This window comes from Diadema antillarum, unplaced genomic scaffold, assembly GCF_040938485.1.
Source record: "Diadema antillarum isolate AM-2024a unplaced genomic scaffold, OU_Dant_1.0 seq00000136_RagTag, whole genome shotgun sequence".
Classification (NCBI taxonomy): Eukaryota; Metazoa; Echinodermata; class Echinoidea; order Diadematoida; family Diadematidae; genus Diadema; species Diadema antillarum.
The window spans coordinates 1,889,487-1,913,905 of NW_027271213.1; the positions used below are offsets into that span (position 1 = coordinate 1,889,487).

The following is a 24,419-nucleotide window of genomic DNA, read 5'->3' on the forward strand; positions in this document are numbered from 1 at the left end:
CTCCCATTTTCACTTAGTGCTTCGCAACAGATTGCTTCGTGGAAGAGTTAGCATTTGCCGCTGGCTCTTCAATCCCTTTTCTTCATTCGACATCTTATCTCTTTTTTCTTGTTAGAGGCTGAAGAAACGCTCATTGGAGTTTTGTCTGTTTCCTCGTCTGAACCTGAAAAAAAGACGATATTTTCAAACTCCTACGAATGAATCACTGTCAACATTTTTCCCGGAAAGGATATTGTTTCTCCGTATTAGTTTTAGGGATTTTTTGTTCCTTTCACATCTTGAAAATATCCAAGCTATGCTGTTATTATGATTTAAGACTTCCTATCAGTCCCTTTTCGTTAGTGAAAACCTTTGCCAAAGGGTGACTGTAAGGTAACATTTTCTTTCCTGAATATGAAAGGAAAGATTTTTGGCGCAGAGTTTCAAAGATCGTATCATTGCGTAAGTAACACCAACTTTCGCCAATGCCGCTTAAAGTAGAACATGGACGCCTGAAAGAGACATCGGCTATTATGTTCACTTGCAAATTCCGCTTTCCACATACGTCTTTTCTCTTCACATCTCACGTCCAGATGACTATCATGTATTTAGCACATGCAACCTTGAAATATGACAGTAGCCATATCAAAAATACATGAAAAAAACATGACGTCTGTAAAGTCAAGGGTAACGTGACAGTTGTAGAAACGCATATCTATGATTGCGAATAAATATTTTTGTACGAACTCTTCAATGCAGTGAAATGAAATAATCGGTGTGTCAATATCAGCTGATGAGTCGACTAGATCATATTTTGCGGAAAATCGTCAGAAAAGTCTGATACATTCTATTGTGAAGGTCTATCAAGGACAAAGGAAATAAAAGCGACGAAACAAAAAGTGGAACATGTCAATAGACATAGGATCATGTCAACATAATAAAAACTGATACACACACACTTCGTATTATCGATTGACATCACAATCGAGCAACGTTCGAATGGAATGTCATTATCATTTTTTTTTTCAGTTCAAAAACCTGAAATTAACCAAATACTCCTAAGAAAATCTCATCGTATCTTAAGCCAGGCTGACACTTGCACGATTCTGTGGCACACAGTGGCACGACTCGAGTCGTGCCAGTACGCAAACTAGTCGTAAACTGGCGTGAAGTGTGCGCAAACCCGTCGTGACTGCATGCCATGTCGGGACGAGAATTCTGAAATGTTCAAAATTTTGGTCACGACTTGCCACGACAAAATTGTGGCCAAAAGTCGTGCAAGTGTCAGCCTGGCTTTAGCGTCCTGATTAGCGTAGGTTGACGAAATACTGTCTCTTGACCACGCTCCGACTTCAAATGGGTTTGTTTCTTTCTTGTTCTCCTTTGCCTCTCTTTGGTGATTATTTTATCATTTTTTTATCCATCTTTATCGCATCCTGCCAACAGTATTCTTCAAGTTACTTCAGATTTTCCAGATGAAGGAAGCCCATTGAAAACATACCGAAATGTCTAACTTTTCAACTACTTTTTTTGAGACACTTGTAAGAAAACCCAAATTATGACTCTGATCCCCAACCATCGGTCACATGCTGAAGCAACTGCAACTAACTAATGCTGCTCACAATGACAAAAAAAAAAAATAACATCAATGATGATTGAAATAACGATATTGATAGACTTCTTGTGCTTGTATCAATGCGCTTGCTTTTGCTATCTACATTTCAAACGCAATTAAACAGTTACAGACGGTGACGATAATGACTATTTGCGTAAAGTCAGTCTGATTCCTCGATTTTTCACACAAACATTTCCTTTATTATCCATGAGCGCAGACGGCAAAGCTTTGATCCCTTAATGAACGACGGAGGCGCCCTAACATAGAGAGGGGATAATTGAGATTAAGGCGATACCCTATAGGAGCCTTTTTTTTTTCACCCTACGTGTTTAAGGTCATATATCCCTCTTGTAAACGTCACGGAATTTTCCATGATTGAAAAATGATGTCTCCCAACGTCGTGTATGTTGTAGGATGCAATACATCTGAGAGGTTTTTTTTTGTGCGTTTTGTTTTGTTTTGTTTTTTAAGAGATGAAAAACTAACCCTACGTCACTCGAAAATTCGCTCCCTTCTTCTCGACAATAACGGTTAGATTTATTTTCTGAGCCCTAATAGATTCACTGGAAATCTATAGTATTGTTTTCCCACTTCATCATAAAGACATTCCAGTTTTACCATTCTGAAGAAAGGTCTGAATTACCTAACTCTTCAACGTCATATTAGACTGTTATGGAAGGAATCTAATTTTCAGGGTTACGAAAGGAGCGCAGGAACTTTAAACTCGAGCAAAGAGCTGTATGCTCGGGAAATATTGTTCGCTTTTTTCGCTGGAACTGTGCCCGGAAAATCTGAGAAGGGTTAGAAGCGTTATGAAGCAGGTGATTCATTCCCGAGAGGTTTTCGTCCATTAAAGGTAATGAAAACGACTTGCATGTCCCATGGCTGTGGTGTATAGACAAAGTGCTCTTAGGCGCAGGCAGTGTTTTTAGAAGTGTTAACATTAGTGCATTTGGGATTTCATAGAAAATGAATAAGTGAATTCCAGCGAGTGTGTGTGTGAGTGGAAAGTGTATGCATTATTGTTTGTGTGTGTGTGTGTGTGTGTGTGTGTGCGCGCGCGCGCGTGTGTGTGTATGTGTATGTTTGTGTGTGAAAACCATTGAGCGTAAGAATATGATACGCTCCTAAATGCAGACCAATGAAATAAACGTATTTCCTGCCCTTGGAAGCATGCCTACTCTTATAGCCTACGTCATAGATTGTAATTTTGTACATGCAGCGATGGGATATAGCCAGTGACGTGAAAACGAGAACTTGAAATGATTCGACGTCTGACCGGTTCAAAATTTGTTATGACATCAGTTATAAGGCAGACTTAGGGGTGAGTTCAAGATGCCCTTGGTGTTTTTTGTAATATCTCCTCGGGTGCAGCTGGCGGGTCAAAACAGCGATTGATTATCTGACTGAAATATGGATAGTATCTATTTGAGAGGTGTTGGAATGCGTGTTTGCTAGTTTGTGCGTGTGTGTGGGTGTTCATGTGCGTATACACGTGGGTGAATACAAGCCCTGGGCCCTGTTGCAAATAAAAGATAGAAAGTCAGAAAATCGAACGTAAGTCAGACATCAGCCAATCGGGACAGAGTATTCAGAGATTTATGTTTGATTTTCTGACTTTAATGTTTGATCTGAACTTTTATGCAACAGGGCCCTGCCTACATCATAAACTGTTACATTTGTTTTTTTTTTTTCTTGTACTGTGACTATAATATTACTTCCTGTGTGAAATCAGTAAAGCTAATATGTAATTTAAAAAAAAAAAAACATTTTTCCTTGCCGCAAGTTATGGATACTCCAAAGTACTTGCATTCATGATAATGGCCGTATAATGTCCGATTATTCCTAGTCCTAGTCTTGAACTAATTCAATAACTTTACACGTATAAAAGATTTGCTATATTCATGCCTGCCCTGCACGATACTGACGGCAAGGTGAAGTGACACGTGAAATGCAACGAGTGCTAAGAGAAGTCATGAAAAAGCTAGACCATGCCTGCAATTTGCCTGCAGCGGAGACAATGCACAAACATGGTAAAAGCGCAGCGCGTGTACACGTAAAACGCATGCCAAGCCTCACCTGCTGGTATAAAGAGGATGATTATAAATAGCATCAAATACCAAGCGATGGGGTGTCAACCGAAGAAGATGTGTTTAATGTTTTCTAAAGTTTGTATTTCATGTAACGTTGTCGAGATATTTCCTATTTCGTTATAATGTCTATTATGATTTGATACGTCACAACCTCAAGCCACCTTTCCCACAACACCGCGATCGTGGCATATCTCATTATCGGCATGGTTTCACTGATGCTATTCATTTGAAGCGAGAATCTCAGTTAGAGGCCAGGCTCATTTCTAATATTAGCTTTTGCCCCCGTCGCAGCAGGAAAAAGAAAGTCGAAGGGGGGGGGGGGGAATCATCCTGCAAACATTTCTCTCGACGTAAGCAAACGTCAGTTGGTCTCTACAACTCTACAACATGTTGTCCTTCTCAAACTGACCGTGCCCTTGAATGATGAGAGAGAGTTATCTCTATTGATTCACGCCCTGAACAAAATACGAAAAAGAAAAACATGAAATAGGGCAAAAAAAAAATACGAAAAAGAAAAAAAAAGTCGCGGATAACTTTCGATTGCCATGGAAAATATTGCCAGGACGGAATCGATCCATATTTTCAGACTATACCGGAAAACGCGGTGCCGAACAGAATACGGTTTCGCGGTGCTGAACAGAATGTGGTTTCGCGCCACTCTAATCTTCCCCCCCCCCCCCCCCAACCCAGTGATAATGCAATCCGCTCAGTGGCGGATTTACAAATGCCAACATGAATCACTTCAATGACTCGAACATAAGATGACATTTCTTTTTTTCATGCAGGCCCGTCGCTGATTTTCTTCGCCGGCAATAACAAAAGGAAGGAGAAAATGAAAATGATAAAGCTCAGGAGCTTTCCGTTTCTACCAACGTCTTTGAAACAGAATTGCAGGGGATACACCAACAGAGAGCGCAGACGTGTCTGAAAGGCTGTACATTTGGATTTCTAAAACTCAGCACTTTCTGTAGCGTTTTGTCAAAGAAGAGAGCAAAGACAAAACGCAGTGTTTGGGCCTGAAAAATGAATAAATTGGTACAGTATGTACGTACAACGACAACAATAACGGCAGCAGCAGCAACAGCAGCAAAGATGAAATTATCATAAAATCGTTGCGTTATGAAACTGTGAAATACTGTCTCGTTGTTGCACAATACGTGACCCTCCTAACCCGTAGTATACATTCCATGAAAATAAGTAACGGAGAGATGAATACTTGTTCGAAGTAAGGTGTCTTCATATTGCGAATAAACAAGAGATAATGATGCCTGCCTATAGGTAAAGAGTCATTTGAGTGAAAGTATAATGTAATATGGAAATATACTCTGTGGAAATAAAAATATGTACCGAAGGAAAGAACTATTGGTAGTACTTGCAAGCACTGCCACTTCAATACTTTAATTCCAATAGTAATCATCCTTGATCTCGAAGGAGCAAATGGGACAGAATGTCGAGTTTTAGAGCGTCATCAACTCGTTACCGTGTTTCTCGATAAACACAATTCTCTCTTGTATATACTTCTCATACTTTTGGTATCGCGTCTGCCTCCAGATCCAAATAAACCGGGTTCGATTCCCGGGTCTAACAGACCGATGTTGTGTGTAATCATACCGTCCCCTCTAGTAAGAGGCAAAACAGTCTGTCCCTAGGATAGGACATAAAATGGAGGTCCCGTGTGTGAGAGAATCACAACTCATGTACGTAAGACATCCCCCTTCATTACAGCAAAGAGCAGGGCGCATAACCCGGTGAAGTGGTCCCACCTCACATCCAACTGGACCCCATGGATAACCAGTAGAGCAGCTGGATATGGGTCATCCAGCCATCTTCTCAGATGGAAAATAAAACAATCAAACAAACAAGTATCACTTAAGTAACATATATCTCATGAGTAATTCGATCTGGGATCTAAAAACGCTGATAACACTAATTTGACACACGACTGAAAAATCCCTGAATTAACGCCCTGAAGCTGTTCTATTTATTGGATATGAAGAGTACCTTAACTGAAAAGGCCAGGAAATTTGAAAATGATATAGGAAAGTTATTTTGCTTAATCGTTTTCAAGTGAAGAGGACGTTAGCTAAAAAGGCAAGGAAATTTGAGAATGATATCAAAGTTCCAATGTTTAGTAGTTTCCAAATGTTGCACAATACGATTATAAGATATTCAAAGATAAAGTAAAACATTTGGGAAGCAAACTCTGAAGGAAGAGCTCTGTACAAGCACAAATAATGACCCCCTTGAAGGGTGAAAAGCTGACATTTATCAAGCAGTCAGGAAATAGCTATATGATTTCAGAGAACATACAAAATTTAATTATGATTCCAGACACATGTAATTAGTTCGTTTTAATCCCATTTTATTCGTAATCATAGAGCCTGGCGTAGAGCGAAGAGAAACTAGAGAATGTCAAGTCTTGAAATGTAATTTCGTGGCAGTGATTCTTAACCAACATCTTTCTTTTTTTTTTTTTTTTACAATTATTTTCCTGAATTTCTTGCCATATGCATGTACGAGACGGCTTTCAGGCAGAAAAATCGCATCGAATTATATTTGTTATTATGTTTTCATCTTTTTCAACATGTCTCTCTTAAAACTTCTGTTTTATGGAATATAATACACTGTATCTCAGAAACTACACGTCCAGCAACTATGAATCGTGAACTTTTGTATTCTGAAATCTCACAAGTTGCAGAACGTCAAATTTAAAGGAAGAGAATGAAAGTACGATGAAAGTATGGTGACAGTAGAGTCTTAATCGACCAGCCGATAGGCTATAGCCACTTAAAAGCATAATTTACCATTTGCAGATGAAACAAAAATCCAGCATTAGTACTTTGAAATAGTTATAAGATGTGAGTTAGGGCTAGAAACAACCACTGTAAAAACTTGAATCCGTATAATCAATGTTAAGTATTGTTAAAGTGTATCTTTGGCCAAAAAATTATTTTGGATATGTGAAAGAGACACATTTCAGTAGTCCATTGCACCATCTTTCAGAGAAAATGGGTCATTAATTAGTGAAATAATGCATCTCAAAGTTTCCCAGCACACTATGTCTGGGAGATTCAGGAACCGCTGTGGTTCCGTAACCCACTGCAAACAATAGGGTTTGCTGTAGTCTTGCCTCCCAGACCCATTGAGTTTAGAAACTTTCAGATGCATTTTTTCACTAATTGATTACCCCTTTTCTCTGAAAGTTGGGGCAATGGACTATTGAAATGTGTCTCTTTCACATATCAAAAATAATTTTTTTTTTGGCAAAGATACACTTTAGATACATAAAATGTGAATAATAGTTATAATAAAGATCTTTCCAGACACGTTGCCAGACTAAACCGTCTACAGTTATGGTTTATCGAGAAAAATACTTATATTTCCTTATATTTTGGACTTTATTGCGAAAATCGTATAATATGGCAGGATGTTCTGTGATACAGCAGACCTACGCCAATGCGTTAAATGTGATATCTTGAACATTTTTTTTTTTAGATCACTGCTCCCAAAGGTAAACAGGACCTTTAATAAGATACATTGTAGCTCTTTGCCAGTCAAATCACAACTACTTGATATAAGGACTATCATGAAGGGTCATTAAACTTTGTGAAAGAAAGATTTTGAAATACATGCAGACAGAGTCGAAGAGATAAAGTTTTTTTTTTTTTGTCGTGTAAGAAAGTACGGTGAGGAAAAGAACAGGAAGCGAGTGGGAAAGGAGGGATAAGAAGATGTATTAATAAGACCGTTCGTGTGACTAATGGTGTCACGATCGGCCGTTGGAGATCACGTGCGCTATCGGACACGCCCTAGGATGTTGTGATGATGGCAGTCAATATCGTTAAGGTGGTAAGGAATAGACAGAAGCCCCAGCTATGGGGTAATATAGGTCATGAATAGGTGAAAGATCAACATGGGGGAAAACCATAACACGGCGCGGGCAAAATACCGAAATGCCCTCTCCCCCTTTTCTGTGGTGCAAAAAGAAATTAAGACTTTCGACGTGATTTGTACTTGATACACGATCGAAGCTCCGAATCACGTAGAGATGAAATTAATTTTGCATGCTCACATCTGTCACAGGAATGTGGAAATTCATTTTAAGGCAACTTCAGGTGTCAATCATTCAGTTCATATTCAACTGACATGTAAAGACGAAGGAAGAAGAATGGAGAAAGAAAAGAGAGGAAAAAGGAACGAAAATGGCACGTCCTTCTCTTTGACCCTTGATACTTCTGTGTTAACTTGTGTCTCTTTTAGGTATTTGTTCGTTTAGTTGTCTGGTTGTCCCCTTTTTCGTTGTTTCATATGCCAGGGTTTGTTTGTAAAGTAAATCCTACAACGCTATTTTTTATTTTATTTTTGTTTTTGTCAGTCGGTATTCATGAAACGTGGTCATACGTCCAACAATACAATTTAACCAATGTAAGGATCCCTAACTATGAGTTTGACGGAACCGGCCGTCAATTACATGGTGCGTGATGAACGAGATGACGCATTAATCACAGCGGCATTTCCCCATTCAGGCGCGCTATAGTATCTCTCGACCCACAAATTAGCAAAGTTAGATTTGGGTCGTTCATTACCCGTGGTCTTCGATGAAACAAAAGGATAGATTTTCTCGTTAATACTTCATTTGAGGAAATGTTTGTTGCTGAATTCGTCTTTCGTATGTGTAAGTGTGGTTTTTTTTTTCCGTTAATGAGAGAGGGGATAGAGAGAAGAGGGGAGGGGTTGAAGTAGATCGGGGGCGTCGAGGTAGCATCAATGGGCGTTTTGTGAGATTAATAGTCTCCGAGGGCGTTGTTAGTGAATGGTGGGGCTTACCTTACGTTTCGGTCAGGCTTCTCCCCATGCAAGATAGCTCCCTCTGCGGGTGTTCCCTTCCAACCCATCAATCACGGCTCCGCCGAGAAGGCGGGGGAAAAAATAACAATAATCGCGCCTTTAGCCGTTGACATTCCGACCGTTCGCCAGTCATAAAAAAAAAAAAAAAAAAAACGAGCAACAGTGCGAGATGGAAATAGATTGAAACAAGAAGAAAAGAACACACACTTAAAAAAAAAGGAATATACGTGACGTGAGAGACACTGCATGCGTGTAAGAGTAGGAGAGAGAGAAAGTAGGTAACGGAGAGAAAAGTTTGGCGGATAGATCACGTCACAACTATAAATATCACCAACTCTAGACCGGAAACGACTGCAGGAGTAATGCTGTGTCTATTTGAAGAATATGTTTTCAATCCTTTTGGGTGTCAGGAAAAGGTTCTGGTTATGTCTTTGCTCATTATTCCTTTCAAAAAAGAAGGCTAAATAAAGTTGCAAATTAGTGTAATGCTCCAAGGGCTTTAGACATGAGAGAATTTTCCGCTTCGGGCACTACTTTGAAATACCCATGATGCGTTATTCCTACATTTCTCTCGCTATACCCGCGGAATACGTGCCTTCAAAATTCATTTTATGTCTTCGTCGTTTCTTTCCTTTTCTTTTTCTTTTTTTTTTTTTTTTTTTGCTCGCTTGGTACCAGACAAAGACAATCCGAGATTGAAGGATAACATAAACGCAAACGCAATCACACACACGCTCTCATTCTCACACGTATATATATATATATATATATTATAGGAACGTGTGAGAATGCATATATATATATATATATATATATATATATATATATATATATATGCATATGTATATATATATATATATATATATATATTATACGTGTATATATATATATATATATATATATATATATATACATATGTATATATATGTATGTATTCATATATATATATAATGGGATGACACTATATGATACATATTCAACTTAAATGTTCATAATGCATAACGCATTAGTACACATCTGGGTATATTCGTTTTGTGCTCATTATGATTATTTTAATGTTTATTAACATATATTATGCACACTTAGTTCAATGATTAATAGAAATATACTGTGCATCGTGCACTATTACGAGGGAATGGCGACGGAACAGCCTTAAGAAATAAAATCAGTTTACCTCGACAGAGAAATAATTCAGGAAATTGTCAGCTGAGGGCAAAAGCGACCACGTTTCGAGCCTGGGGCAAAAACGCAAATCATTTTTCCTCGACGAAAAAGGGCTCCTTCATGCTTGGAATTTGTTTTTGGAGGGGTGAAGAAAAAAAAATCAGTGGGTTTTCGCTTGACTGCATAACGTTATAGCCGCCTGTATGGCAATTCTCGTCCGGGGGCGTCCCTTACGGGGAAGACTGTACTTGTTGTTGTTGTTTTTTCTTTCCTTAGCCTAGGATCTATTAATCAAAAGTCCAATCTCGTGTTTTCCTTGTGCATATCTTGCTCCCAGGGTCAAATCCCTTTCCTAACGATCCACCGCGTCCCACCTTCACATATGCTGCTACGCAATCATGCATTCCAACTACCGAGAGCCGAATGCAATTCCTATCTAACTCGCATGCATATTTATTTTTTTTTTTGTGAAGGAAAAAAAGAAGAAGAAATAAAAGCCCTTGGGACATAACGTCTGCATTCGGAGGTGTTGACGGAGGGCTGATTGTAGAACAAGCAGCCAAATAATTACATTCAGAGAAAGTAGGAATCTGCGGAGAACATTACCGCCTTGGCGTGCTAAAAAAATGCGTTAGGAGTCTTTGGGGGACGGAAAATGTTTTATGTTGTCTCCAGCTTATAATGAAGTCGCGTCTCAGTGAAAACCGCCATTTCAAAGTTGTTGTTTGTATTTTCATTAGTTCCCTGTATAAATCCATTTGTTCCCAGCGTGATTTGTTTTTTTTTTCTTTCTAATCTTCACTTTTCAACACTACAAATTTTACAGTACGCCATTCCTTCCAAGTCCCTTCCTCAATTATGTTTCCCCCCTCGGGCACATTCGTTAAGTTATCTAACATTGATGTGAAACCATCACCACCGTTCCATTGGCCTCAATATGATTCACGGTTGAGCTGTGAGAAATATAAGTTTTGGATAAAGAAAGTAGGGAGCTTCAATCCACGGAGGTGGCATAATGAAGCCGCCGCTTATCGGAACCATAAGACCCATTTCTCATACATGAGAATTAAAATTTCAGACTCAAGTGTGGGAGTAGAAGCTTTCATAAGGAAACATTCCAGATAAGCAGAAGAAACATAAATCTGCTCCGCTTACTGCAGTGGTGTCAAAACATTGCTGGTGAAAACATTAGTGGTTAAAACTGCCCTGGGAAACAACTCTGCGCATAATTCCAAAAATTCCTTGAAATGGTGGCTAGAATGCTTATCCTTCATGTGTTCTCAATTACACAAAAACCCCATCAAATTGTTTCAGATTTTTTTTTTTGCATTATTTAGTTTTTAATCTGCAAAATTCAGTACCAGACGTATGATCTAATTCTGATCATGTCGACAGGATTTAAGAAAAAAGCTAAAAACAAAGCAAAGAGCCAAAAAAAAAACACCCCAAACCCATGAGATTGATCATGTTTTGAATGCATCGATGAATGCTTGCAATGGGAAATGATCGAGTGCGATTTCTACGAGAGGCTTTTTATGATAACAGTGGAAAAAAATCAAGGGGAAAAAAGTGGCACGTATGCAATAACTGATCAAGATGAATCGAATCATATCTTTGTATCCCTATAGCGAATTCGTATGGGCGTGGGTTTTTCCTCCTACGTCATCAATTAGGGTTTATGCATCGCCAATCATAGGCGGGTTGGTTCTTCTTTTTTTAGAGCTAATATGCCTTTTTGTTTGGTTGTTTGTTTTTCTAATTGCCGTCGCAAGAATGTCTTCTTCTACTCCTTTTCTTCTTGTTGTTGGCGGGGGGGGGGGGGGGGGGAGCAAAAATTTGTTTGAGAATTTCAGATTCGATAACTTTAGGTTTCTGACTCATACGAGGGTCGATGAACGCTCTTTGGTGCTCAAAACGTCAATTTTCTTTTTTGAATGCTGGTAATAGTCGTGAAATTCTACATAGCAAACAGTTAGGGTTTTCATTTTGTGAACGAATGGAAATAAATGTCAGTTGAACTGAACTGAAACAGCACTAGTGTTGGTTCTTTACGTAGATGCCACTGTGTGTGTTTTTGTTCTTGGTTTTCTAGGCATTATTATGTGTGTGGGGGGGGGGGCTGAGACAGAGTTAGAGAGAGAACGAAAGATTATTTACGAACTACTTCCACAAAAATTTTGCCATATGGAACAAGTTATTCGGTTGGGACGTTACTGGTTGCATTGCATGATTTCTATGAATATTATAACTACTGTTTAGCTGTTAAAGGTCTATTTAGGGTAATCCTGCACTTTTTGTACATACAGTGGCATCTTTAGAAATGTTACAGTTGCTCTTATTCTAAACAAATAATCACTTTTTTTTTTAATGAGCAGAAAGCCTGGCAAACAAAGTGAAATCACTTTGAAGAATAGAAATATGCCGTAGTTTGGCATTCATGACATTTGCAATGTTAATGACTACGTATATCTTCGTCTATTTGGAGTACCCTGCTGAAAAGGATAATGCTCAATGGTTCATGAATCGATAATGCCGTCGATACCAGAGTGTCTGACGCAACATTCTTAAATCTATGTTATGCTCTCAAGTAGTCCTCATTCGGCACAGACAATTTGCACAGACAAAATGTGTCGCAGCACCTTGCGCATTCCGGTATTCCCTTTGCTCGCCCGCCATTAAAAAAAAAAAAAAAAAAAAAAAAAAAATCCATTGGTTTGTTGCTGTCAATGTAAATTGTTTGAAGAAAGTATTTTTTTATGCACACCATACTTTGATACTTTGGGAGGATAGATCTCTCATCTTCGTGTAATGCGTTTTTTTGTTTGCTTTGTAGTCTTTTGTTTCTATATATCATGCGAAAGTATTGCAACTTGATACTGTGGAACATGGCTTTTGTGTGTATGTATTTTTACAGGCCAGTATCTCTGTGTGTGTGTGTGTGTGTCTCTCTCTCTCTCTCTCCCTCTCTCTCTCTCCCTCTCTCTCTCTCTCTCTCTGTCTCTATTACACACACACACACACACACACACACACAAAGGTAGAGAGTGAGAGAGAGAGGGAGAGAGAGGGAGAGGGAGAGAGAGACATGTACACAAATATACAACAAAGAAGCGGCCCTATAAAAATTGAAATCACCTTAAAGGGGAATTCCAGACGATTTTCATAATTTCACATCATGTAGTACATAAATCGGTTACAGCTCGTTATTCCGAAGGTTCAATATTCCGAAGGCTCTTTATTCCTAAGATTTGTTATTACGAAGGTTCGTTGTTCCGAATTTCATTTTCGGGTTGACCAATCGTCGGAATAACGAACCTTCGGAATAACGCCACAAATTTTCGGATTAACGAACCTTTTTTTCATTTTCGGATTAACGAACCTGTAGGTATAGGGAATTTGCGTGTTTCGGATTAACGACCCTTCGGAATAACGAACCCTCGGAATAGCGAACCTTCGGAATAACGAACAGCACCCCATAAATCGATAGTGCCATGTACGGATTTGTAGAATTCATTGTCTGTGGTCCTTGAGCAGAGAAACTAATATCTGAAAAGAATTACACTGAAAATGAATGATAACATAGGAGACGCACATATTCCAGTTTCGCACATATTCCAGTCCAGACGCACATATTCTGTTTGTATTTTATGTCCGCTTGTCTTGTATGTTGAATTGCCGAATAAATAATAATAATAATAATAACAATAATAATAATAATAACAATAATAATAATAATAATAATAACAATAATAATAATAATAATAATAATAATAATATTGCCTAGCAACTTCACCTATTTAGAATTCATCCATGCTTTCTTCTTTTGTTCTGCTTCCATGAGTACCTATCCTGCATTCTTATTGGAAGTTGTTACGTCATCTTCCTTGTTCACTGTCATTTGTTTTGTGTTTTGAGATCATTCTTATTTCCTATCCCAATCACTATAGATTCTTTAATCTTAGTACCCCGTTCACCCAATTTATAGATGTACAAATGCAAGAGTCTAGAAATCATTCGTAGTTCTCCTTTAAAGGAGACCTCCGGATTATTTTGCACATTTTTTTTTTTAAACATTTGAACAACTATAGATTAGTTATACTGAGGACAGAGTTTCAGAATATGTGATACTTGGGGTGAAGAATAAGAATATTTTCGAAATTTAGAACAAATTGCAATGAACAAGGATGATGACATGGCAGGGTCACCATAAGAATGCATGAGTTGGGGCTCAAGGAAGCAGAACAAAAGAAGAAGACATGCATAGATTATACACAGGTGAACTCGCAAGCAAGCGGTATTGTAATGGATAACAACTGCTACATGTCTGAAATATGTGAGCCTCCTTTGTCATCATCCATGTTCAGTGTGATTTGTTTAAGAGTTTTCAAAGTATTAGTTCTCTGCGCAAGAAACACAATAATTTCCACATAATCTATACATGGAGCTGTTGATTTAAGCACTACATGATGTGAAATTATGAAAATCGTCTGGATTGTCCCTTTAACACTTCCCTCAGCTCTGGTGACCCTGCTTTCAATACTGATAATAATCACATTACGTAACAACAGTAATTACACTGACACATTTAGTTCGGCTGGTATTTCTTCGCATTCTTTAATCAAGGTTCTTGCTGGGAAGAAATAATTACTGCATCTTATCTATATATGTAGATGTCACAAAGAATGATACGAGCTATTCAGTTCTAAGTATTCTTTGAAATAGTTTTGGCACTAGGACCATGCACAAACGAAAATGCGAAGTGGCTAGCAAATGACTCTTTCGAATAAAATGCTTTGTCCGTGGCAGATGCTGGGAATTTTATGAACTTCTCGAGAGGAAGGAGACACTTGCGACCTGTTAATTGGGAAAGGAAAATGCATAGCATATGAAGTTAAACTTGCGATGTTAGATTCATAAGCCGAGAAAGAATTCCAAGAAAGAATTTCCCAAGAATCCAGCTGTTATTTGCAGAAGCAGGTGATTTTTTTAATGCAGTGTGATACTTTGAATTCTGACTACTTGAGATGGCATTGAATTCTTTGCGTACTCAAAATTTTCAAAATACCTACCAAAGCTTTTCTCTGATTGAAACGTTGTAAAAAAGTCTGCATTCATAAAAGTTTGCAAATTATACTAAAGGTTTTGTACTTGCAAAAAGAACAAGTTTGCTTTAATTCCACCATCAGACATCAAGTTTATGGCTATGATCGGGAAATTTGAGAATGGAGCACGTTGGAGAAACATAGTTATCTTGTTCTGGCATATTCTTTTTTTAATGTAAAGTATACCTTCAATAAACATTGCATTAAAATTTAAAACAAAAATACAAAATTATAGGTATAGGCTTGCTGGGGGATTTATTCACATTACGACTTGTCAATATTATCTACTTTGCAGATAAATGGTAAGTAGCAGAAAACGGAATGCTTTGGCGTTTTAAGACATGTTCGGAATAGGGTAATAACCTTATCGTGACCAGAGAATCTAATTGACATTTCCTCTATCTATTCCGCAAGTTACGGAGCAGGATGAACCACATAATTCATGTTATAGTGAGACACGGGAGTAATGACGAGAAATAAGTAAGCAAATCAAATAGAGGTGCTGAACGTGCCTGGCGCCATGGTGAGTGCGTAACAGCTGCCCTCGAATAAGCCAGTTCGAAGTTAGCTCGTGTGCACATAGGTACAAATTTCCCCCTCAGTTGATTAGGCACTTCACTCGTTTACAACTTGACACAATGCGTAGGCTTGCCCGACGTAACAATTTCTGAAACTCATCAATCATATTCAAAGAAAGGGTGAACATGCGTATAGACCTGGTGACCAGAACTGCAGAATGATCCGTCAATTAACACTTGGGAGAGCATTCATCTCATTATTTTGCATTGAATGTATTGACAACATCTTTTTCTATTGATATCGCGAAATACCGATACCACTTTTGCTGTCAGGTGGATGTGCCGGCAAGCACCATTTATGAAAATTTCTTGAATAATCATTACATTACAGACGCTAATCTCAATGAACTGATTTTTTTTTTTTAAACCAACATGACTTGTTGGTACAAAATAATGACCTTTTTTTTCTGCTTATGCGCATTCAAAGTTGAAACCCAAACTATTTTCTTCTTTTTTTACACAAATGCCCATTTCCTTAACACTTCTTGGAAACGGTTTCCATATTGCATGTTAGGACTAACACAGAGCGAGAGGAAGATAAAAGCAGAATATGGTGCTTTAACGGAATTCCGATGTAGTTAGGACAACAAATCACGAGGACTTGCAGACAAAAGAGGATATTGACAGTACGGTGTATAATAGACAGTGGCGTTTCTAGGGAAAACGGCGCCCGGGGCAAGCGCGAAAATTGCGCCCCTACTTTCTGAAAAAGCGTTCCACCCCAACCCCATCCCAGTAGGGACTTTAAACACAGTCCACATGATGTACTTTTTCAAGCACTTAAAAGGGGTCTTTTTGAGGGTGATTTAAATGTAATGAATTTTAATAAATTTTGGCGAGCGAGCGCAGCGAGCGAACCGAAAATTTTTGCATTTCAGCTAACAAAACATGGAATTCTTGTCATTTTTTGCTTATTAAATCTTACTATTCTAATCAAGATATAGTGACGACGATAACGATTTATACCAACAAACTGAGGACTTTAAAAGATACTCTAAATTAGTAAGCGTGAGTGAGCTGAAATTTGTATATTTCCGCGGCATCATCACGATTTGTTCTTAACTCTTTTTTATACATTTTGGCGAGCGAGCGCAGCGAGCGAGCCGAAAAAATTTGTATTTCAGCTAACAAAACATGGACTTCTTGTCATTTTTTGCTTATCAAATTTTACAATTCTAATAAAGATATAGTGACGGCCTTATAGATAACCATTAATACCAACAAACTGAGGACTTAGAAAAACTACTCTAAATTAGTACGCGCGAGTGAGCTGAAATGTGTATATTTCCGCGGCATCATCACGATTTGTTCTTATCTCTTTTTTTTTTAAAAAAAAAGCGAGCCGAAAATTTATGTATCTCAGCTAACAGAACATGGAATTCTTGTCATTTTTTGCTTATTAAATCTTACTATTCTAATCAAGATATAGTGACGACGATAACGATTTATACCAACAAACTGAGGACTTTAAAAAAATACTCTAAATTAGTACGCGCGAGTGAGTCGAAATTTGTATATTTCTGCGTCATCATCACGTTTTGTTCTTATCTCTTTTTTGGGGATAAATTTTGGCGAGCGAGCGCAGCGAGCGAGCCGAAAAACTTTGTATTTCAGCTTACAAAACATAAAATTCTTGTCATATTTTGCTTATTAAATCTTACAATTCTTACAAGATATAGTGACGACCCAAACTGAGGACTTTAAAAAATACTTTAAATTAGTACGAGCGAGTGAGCCGAAATTTGTATATATCCGCGTCATCATTACGCTTTGTTCTTATCTTGTTTGTTTTGGGTTGTTTGGTTTTTTTTGCGCCCCCATCCCCCCCCCCCCCCCCCGGAATGTTCGAAACCGTTGGCGCCTTCTTTTGATCCAATTGGCGATCGCTTCAGAACGAAAGAAATGGCAGCCGCTGCTCCGTGAAACATTTGCCTGCTAAATATAAAGTGACATGTGTGAACACAATAGACATTGTCATTTTGTCCATGTCATCATCACGTTTTGTTCTTACCTTCTTTTTTATATAAATTTTGGCGAGCGAGCGCATCAAGCGAGCCGAAAATTTTTGTACTTCAGCTTACTTACAGAACATGGAATTCTTGTGTGAACACAATAAACATTGTCATTTTGTCGGCGGCATCATTTTTTTTTTTGGTCTTGTTTGATTTGGTTTTCTGCCCCCCCCCCCCCTTTTCCGGGCGAGTTTTTTTTTTTTCTTCTTCTTCTTCTCCTCTTTTTTTTTCTTTTTTTTTCTTCTTCTTCGTTTTTTTTCTTTTTTTTTTCTTCTTCTTCGTTTTTTTTGCGCCCCCGGGGAGTGGCGCCCGGGGCACGTGCCCCCCTTGCCCCCCCTTAGATACGCCACTGATAATAGAATGTCTTGCCGAACGTAATACGGAAAATGACCACACGGAAATGGTCAGTCTTTAATCCTTAACGTTGCTGCGATGGACAATGTAATTGTAGTAGATTAATTTGAATGTAGCGATACAACAGTTGTTTTCTGCAACAATGCTTGGCCAGTTGCCAACCTGTGACAAGGTCATCGTTGATCAATTGGGGTTGGGGGTGAAAATGAGTTCCCAATTACTGGCAGCAACTGAATTTTAGCATGAATTAATTTCAAGGTTCGAGTTTCCCAGATTGACTGTGTATAACCGAAGAGGGCGTTAAATTATTCTCGAGATGCGAACTCACTTGTGTCAGCTTAGATTCTTACATTGAATTTCTGTCTATGCGTATGACGACCTTTCGTCAATCACGTTAGAACGATTCTTTGATATAACCGCAAGTACAATCATCCTTTTTGTTTCACATTACATCTCCATCCCGTAAAGGTATACACTTTGAGCGAGCGTTGATCCGTACCTTTCGCATGGTTGTTCTTGTCAATGTTAAAGTCACGCCACGTTGACTATGATAATAGCAGCATTTACATTATTAACCACGTGACCAGTAATTTGTTAATTTGCAATTCTTTTTCATCGAGGTTTTCCATGAAATAAAGTTGCAGTGGAGTTAACGATGCAGTGCAGTGCACATAATCTTCGATAATTCCAAGATTACGTACATCACATAAACCGTAAATCAAAATGTGATAAACACTTCGTCTTGCGCCATTCTATACCTAAAGCCCTCAACTGCGTATTAGCCTTCGTGTCCTGTTTTGCCACCTCGGCTTTTAGAAGGCAGATATGTAACAAAATTTGGTCGAGATGCTCACATCCGGCGGAAAGTATGAAATTTTGCATATAGGGGTATTTTTGGGCGCTGATTTCTAACATTGCCGGATCCAAGAGATCTGACCAGGGGATCGGCCGCCATTTTGAATTCCAATAATTATGGCCGCCATCACAAAACAAATTTAAAGATCCCTATCTTCAGTTCTGAATGACCTGTGGCACCAATATTCGGTACACATGAGCGTTTTGACATATTGAATTTGATGACAGATTGATTTGAAGTGTCTGACAAACGTCGAATGGCCGCCATTTTGAATTCCAATATGGCCGCCTCGACGAAATATTCAAAATCCCTATCTCGATTTCTAAGTGGCGAGTGACGCTGAAATTTGGTGTAAACAAGTATTTCAACATACTGAGTCAAAATATTAACTAATGTGATGTGTCTGACAAACGCAATGCCTGCTATTTTGAATTCCAATGTGACTACGAAGACAAACACCACGACTAACATTCACGGGCATGTCAAAAAGTGCAGCAAAAAGGAAGCATAATACGCCTTTCACTGACGTCACAATGTAAATACAGCAACGCGCACTCAATCGTTACAAACGCGCGCTCAATCAGGTAGCCTAATTTACTAACCCGAGATAGAGATTTTCAACACTCCAACATAGCAACTATGTATAAAAACTCAAATTGGCCGCCGTGCAGCTTGTCAGACATATCAAATAAGTCTAGTATCGAAGTCATCATATCACCATGCTTTTATGTATCAAATTCCAATGGCTTATGTCATTCAGAACTGAAGATGATTGTTGCGTAAATATCCCTTGACCATAATCATTATTTTTGCCCGCACAATAATCTACTACAGCCCATTCGAGATCATGCACTTCCTTTACTTCTCCTGTTGTGGGTCTTGAAGTTGACTTCGCCCTGGAACAACATCTACAGCACGACCGGCGCCACGTTTTTAAAAGTGTGTGTGGGTGTGTGTGTGTGGGGGGGGGGGTGGTAGTGGGGTGGGGCAAAGTGGTTACACCCTATGTATTCCTATGTATTGTTCCGCCTGCCCTGTATACAGTAAACATAAAGAAGCAATGGTAAAGGAAAATCTGAGTTAAAGTGGACATGTTGTAAGTGTTATTGTATACTGAATATCTGTTTTGTCCGTGCAGATCGGCAGCCGACGCGCTCGATCGATCTGGATCGCCCCTGCCCTTTCAGTTTCAGCTCATTTATATTTCTCCATTTGTACAGATGAAATCATTATGACAAAAGAGTACTCAGAGAAGGTAATAATATGAATATCACATCATACATATATTTTATCGTATCTTAAGGTATACATGTGGAGGAGACCATTATCGCTATAAGCAATTTGCTTGACTTGGAAAGCGGCCTCTGGGCAAGATGGCTTGCTACAGTTCTCCCTTATTTTTTCAGAAAATGAGCAAAACACTTACAAACATAAATGACGTGAACTTCTGAGTGTTTTGAACAAGAACACTCTTAAATAGATTAAACTTGGAAGGTCAGTGTGTTCAAAACTCTCGGAAGAAGCCATTTCCCCAGTCAATATTTGACAAGGTAAGGTAGAAGCAAAATATTTCTTTGATTCTGCGCGCAAGCACTGCTGAACAGTCACTTGTAAGCATAATGTCATGATATTCCATTATTTTGGAGTTTATTTCTCATGTATAGCCAGTTCAGAATCGCACGGCATTTTGTGGCTTAGTTATAAACTGAAGTGTCAGCGCTATAAAGCCAATTTTACTGTCAGTGTTATCTTATATGGGTAAATTCTCTCCAGAGAATCTTGTAAGGTTAAGCAGAGATGGGAAATGCCTGTGCATGATTAATGCATTTTTCGGCATTGTTGAATGCCGAATAAATTCACTCCCCCCCCCCCCTTTTCAGAACTGGGGCTGTTTCATAAAGAGTTACGATAAATCTCACGCTCAATTTATTGAGCGTGTAACTCAGTGAATCGAGCGTAAGATCATTGCTGATCGTCAGTCTGTTTCATAAAGATACTTACGCGTGATTGAAAGCACAGCAGTGATATTCCCAAACTTCCAGCGGACCCCCCCCCAAAAAAAAACAAAAAAAAAACAACAACAACAAACAAACAAACAAACAAAAACAAAACAAAACAAATAAAGTCTCAGGATTAAAGGTCGGAGCCTTATTCCACAGAGAAATGCCTTCATTGTGCTTTGTCTACTGTAGATCTAAAACTCCTTTAGCAAATGCAGAATCTCTTGGTCAGAAGGTTTTTTAGAGTTTCGATGACTTAAGACCTTTTTGCTCCGTTTTAGCTTCATTCGACCCGAATATGAAACCACCGCTAAAGACGCACGCAAAATGAAAACCACAAACCTACTGTATGAAATTAGAACCCCCCCCCCCCCCCCATTTTAACATTGCGCAAAGTGAGTCTCCCAACGAGGATTCTCTCTAACACAGTTTAGAGCAAGAACCATAGATTTGAATCGGGCTTCGAACTTCGGGCCCTAATATTTTGACATGATGACCTCAACCTTTTGACCCAGTATCTCATCCATAGCGCATCCAACACCAACACAGATATATTGAACACTTTGCACTAAAAAATTTTACAGAGTTCAGAAAAGAGTTGATATCAGAGGGTCTTTCAACAAAGTTGTTTCTATTCTTGTTATTGTTTGCAACATTACATTTACATCATTATTATAGTTATCATGTTTGTGTGTGTGTGTGCGCGCACGTGTGTGTGTGTGTGCGTGAGAGCTTTCATGCGTGTATATCCCGTCTGTAAAAAAAAAAGCCGGGGATATTCGTTCACAATCGATTCCTTTGTTTTGTGACCTTTTCTTTTCATTCTCAAGACTCTACGCTTTTAAATGTCAGATAATGTTATCAAATTCACGTCCAACACTTTCCACGTAAACGGCAACAAAGCCTGCAACAAGATAAACGCAGCTTAGCAGAGACAAAATCTGCTTCAGTCGAGCTTAGATGTTTTCAAGTTTGCTAGAAATCGAGTTTTTACAAGCAAGGGGCCATCATAGACCACCATATCAACATGCTTCTTTAAAGTAAAAACAACCCTAGACGAAGACATTAATATAATTATTCAAACATTCGTAGAGTCTGGAACTTAGGAGACATGAATTAAACCCACGGACGGGAGGCTATTAAGACATTGACATTTTAGGCTTTAGAGCAGATGTAAGCGGGCCGGCCATTGTTTTCCACTTTTTCTCGGCTTTAATGTCTGTAGTGGCTTTTTGAGCAAGAAATGGGGACGGTTCGCATTAAAGTATGACTGCATGGCTTATCATGTTTTCATGCCTTCCCGACAGTGTGCCCTGACGACCTACTTTACCTGGCACTACGTCGTGTTTGTTATTGTGTTTTTGCCTTGCGATTTGTAGCTGGTGACTCGAGACGTCTGCGATTTTTTTTTTTATATATTTTGTTTCACTTTGCATCTGAGATGATGACTGGATAGCCCATGTTCAGCTGCATTATAGCTGGGCTTCCGTGGGATCTTGGTGGACGTGAGGCGGGACCACTTCACCGCGTTTAGTATGCACCCTGCTCTCTGCGATGGGATGACTGAACTATGAATGAAGCGGGGTCTTTTTTCTTTAATACGTGCATGGGTTGTGACTCTCTCACACAGGGAAACTCCATCTTATGTCCTTTCCGAGGCATGCACAGAGTGTTTTGCCTCTTTAACACTGAAGGGGACGGTGTGATCACACATACATGACATAACGTTGCTCATTTAGACTCGGGATTCGAACCCGGGTCATATGGATTGGAAGGTAACCGCGCTACCTACTGAGCCCTTATATTGATTAACTTTTGATAATTTAATTATAATTAATTAAAATGATATATCAAATTTTGTGTCAATTACAAACAGCCTGGAGAAGTCTAGTTTTTTGGGCAGTTCTCTTTATCATTCCGTGATTCAATCACAAGTCGAGGCGACTTTCTTTAAAGCTCTCTCTGTAATAAGATGAAATTCCGATCAAAATGAATCAGATCGCTTTATACGATTGCAGAACGAAATGAGGGAGGGAAAACACAATTTTGCGATCTTAAAGAAGAAAACTCTAAAAATTGTTATTGTTATTGTTTCCTTCCAATCCATAACAAAGCAAGGAAAATATTAGGCTTCATCTTTCCCTCTGGATGGCAAGGTCGTAGTTTGAGTTGTAATTTCATGACAATCGACAAACTTTTGTTTTCCTTTGCTCTGCGTCAAAAATCATTGCGCGCATTACTTTTGATTGGTATTGCATTGTTTTCGTGTTTTTAGGAAGGTTATAATCAGGCAGGGTAAAGTTATACATTTTTTTTTTTCAGGGAGTGAACACATGGATCGTGGTAATGGGGAGATTGTTGTAACTTGAATATCAGTTGCCGTGACGTCACGGGACGCAGATGGCATGTCATGCCCTTCTTTCGCTGACGCCAAAAGTTGGTATAAACAATGTTCCCGCAAAACCGTATCTCTGCGGAGTTTCCTGTATTCGTATGTTGTGTCACGCTGCGTAAGGGATCAACGCCCACATTCCCACCTGAAAAGAGTAGAGACAAAGCGCTATGATTGAGGTCCGATGCGGTATGAATGTCGCTACGAAGCTGTGTGTCCAACGTAACCACAGTAACAACTCCCTGAGCTGTTCTGACTCCGCCTCCACCTTATTTCATCATTCTCAACCTCCCCTTAATACTTTCTCTCACTCACTCTCTTTCTTTCTCCTTCTGACTCTTTCTCACACATGCACAAAGACACGCGCAAACATTCTCCCTATTCTTTGGCACACACACACATACACACACACACACACACACACAAACTATCTCTCTCTCCCTCTCTTTTCACCTCTTCCCGTCTCATTCTGGTCACCCACGTGATTGCGCGTGAGCCAATCCCGTCACAGTGCGGGTCACTTGTTCCGCGCTAATCGCCGTCTCTTTTGCGACCACCTTTCAGCGCTCGTATTGTCGTTTGGTCGCGAAGCGCTGCTTAGTTAGAATAGAAGGTAACTCGACTCGGCGAAGCATCGCTATTATTTTTTCTGGTCTTCGTGTCCCGCCACCTGTAAAGATCCCCCAGTATAATGTCTTCGACGTACTCCGCACACTTTCTTTTCAATAGCGTCGCGGGGAGAGTCCGGAGCAGACCGTCTTCCCAAACCCGGAGATCGTTTACGCTGCGTCGCACATCAAGCGCTATGGTAAATATTGCACATTTTTTTCGCATGTTCCATGCAAGCACATAGTACAGACGAGACAGGCTTTCTCTGTTCTCCCTCGAGAAAAGCAATTTTCATAAACAACTAAGCGAACTTCCAGTTGTTTGATTATTATCATGATGTATGTCAGCTCGTGAATTCTTCTCTCGGACAAGCTTTGAAATCTAGTGAAGATGTTGAAAGAGTGCGTAATTCACCGAATGAATTCATGGTCGTGTTGTACCCACCTGTCCAACAGGAGTGTAAAACGAACACTAATTCTATTTGCTACCTATTCATTTTCTATGACTATTAGACAGTGGTTTTGTTGACACGATTTATCCTTTGTCTTCGATTGTCCTTTAGTATAGGTGCAAGCTGCCAAAAAAACAAAAACAAAAACAAAAACATGTCTTCATTCAGAAATTTATATGGCTGCCTTTAATTGCCGACAATGTATGGTTTCTTTCGAGGTGTAAATTCTAGGGAGGATGATGTTTTGCTTACAGAGCTTCAAAAGATTCTTTCGTGGTAGCTGAAGCTTATTGATTTTTACATCAGTAATTCTCCTGTGTACTTGTTTCAATGATGCGTCAAAACTTTCATTTGTGTGTAACGGTT

The 24,419-nt window shown here is 39.1% G+C and overlaps 1 protein-coding gene across 2 annotated transcripts in view; it reads left to right on the plus strand.

Annotated features, from left to right (window-relative positions):
* The window catches only part of LOC139727615 (uncharacterized), a 126,893-nt gene that overhangs the window by 96,972 nt on the left and 5,502 nt on the right, over window positions 1–24,419 (plus strand). The window contains exon 1 of one of the 2 annotated variants that reach the window (XM_071638595.1): window positions 23,617–23,801. The exons of the other annotated variant lie outside the window; for it this stretch is intronic. Within the exon in view, the coding sequence (XP_071494696.1) occupies window positions 23,685–23,801 (117 nt within the window). The 5' untranslated portion in view covers window positions 23,617–23,684. Of the gene's footprint in view, window positions 1–23,616; window positions 23,802–24,419 lie in introns of those variants that run through there. 2 annotated transcript variants of the gene reach the window in all.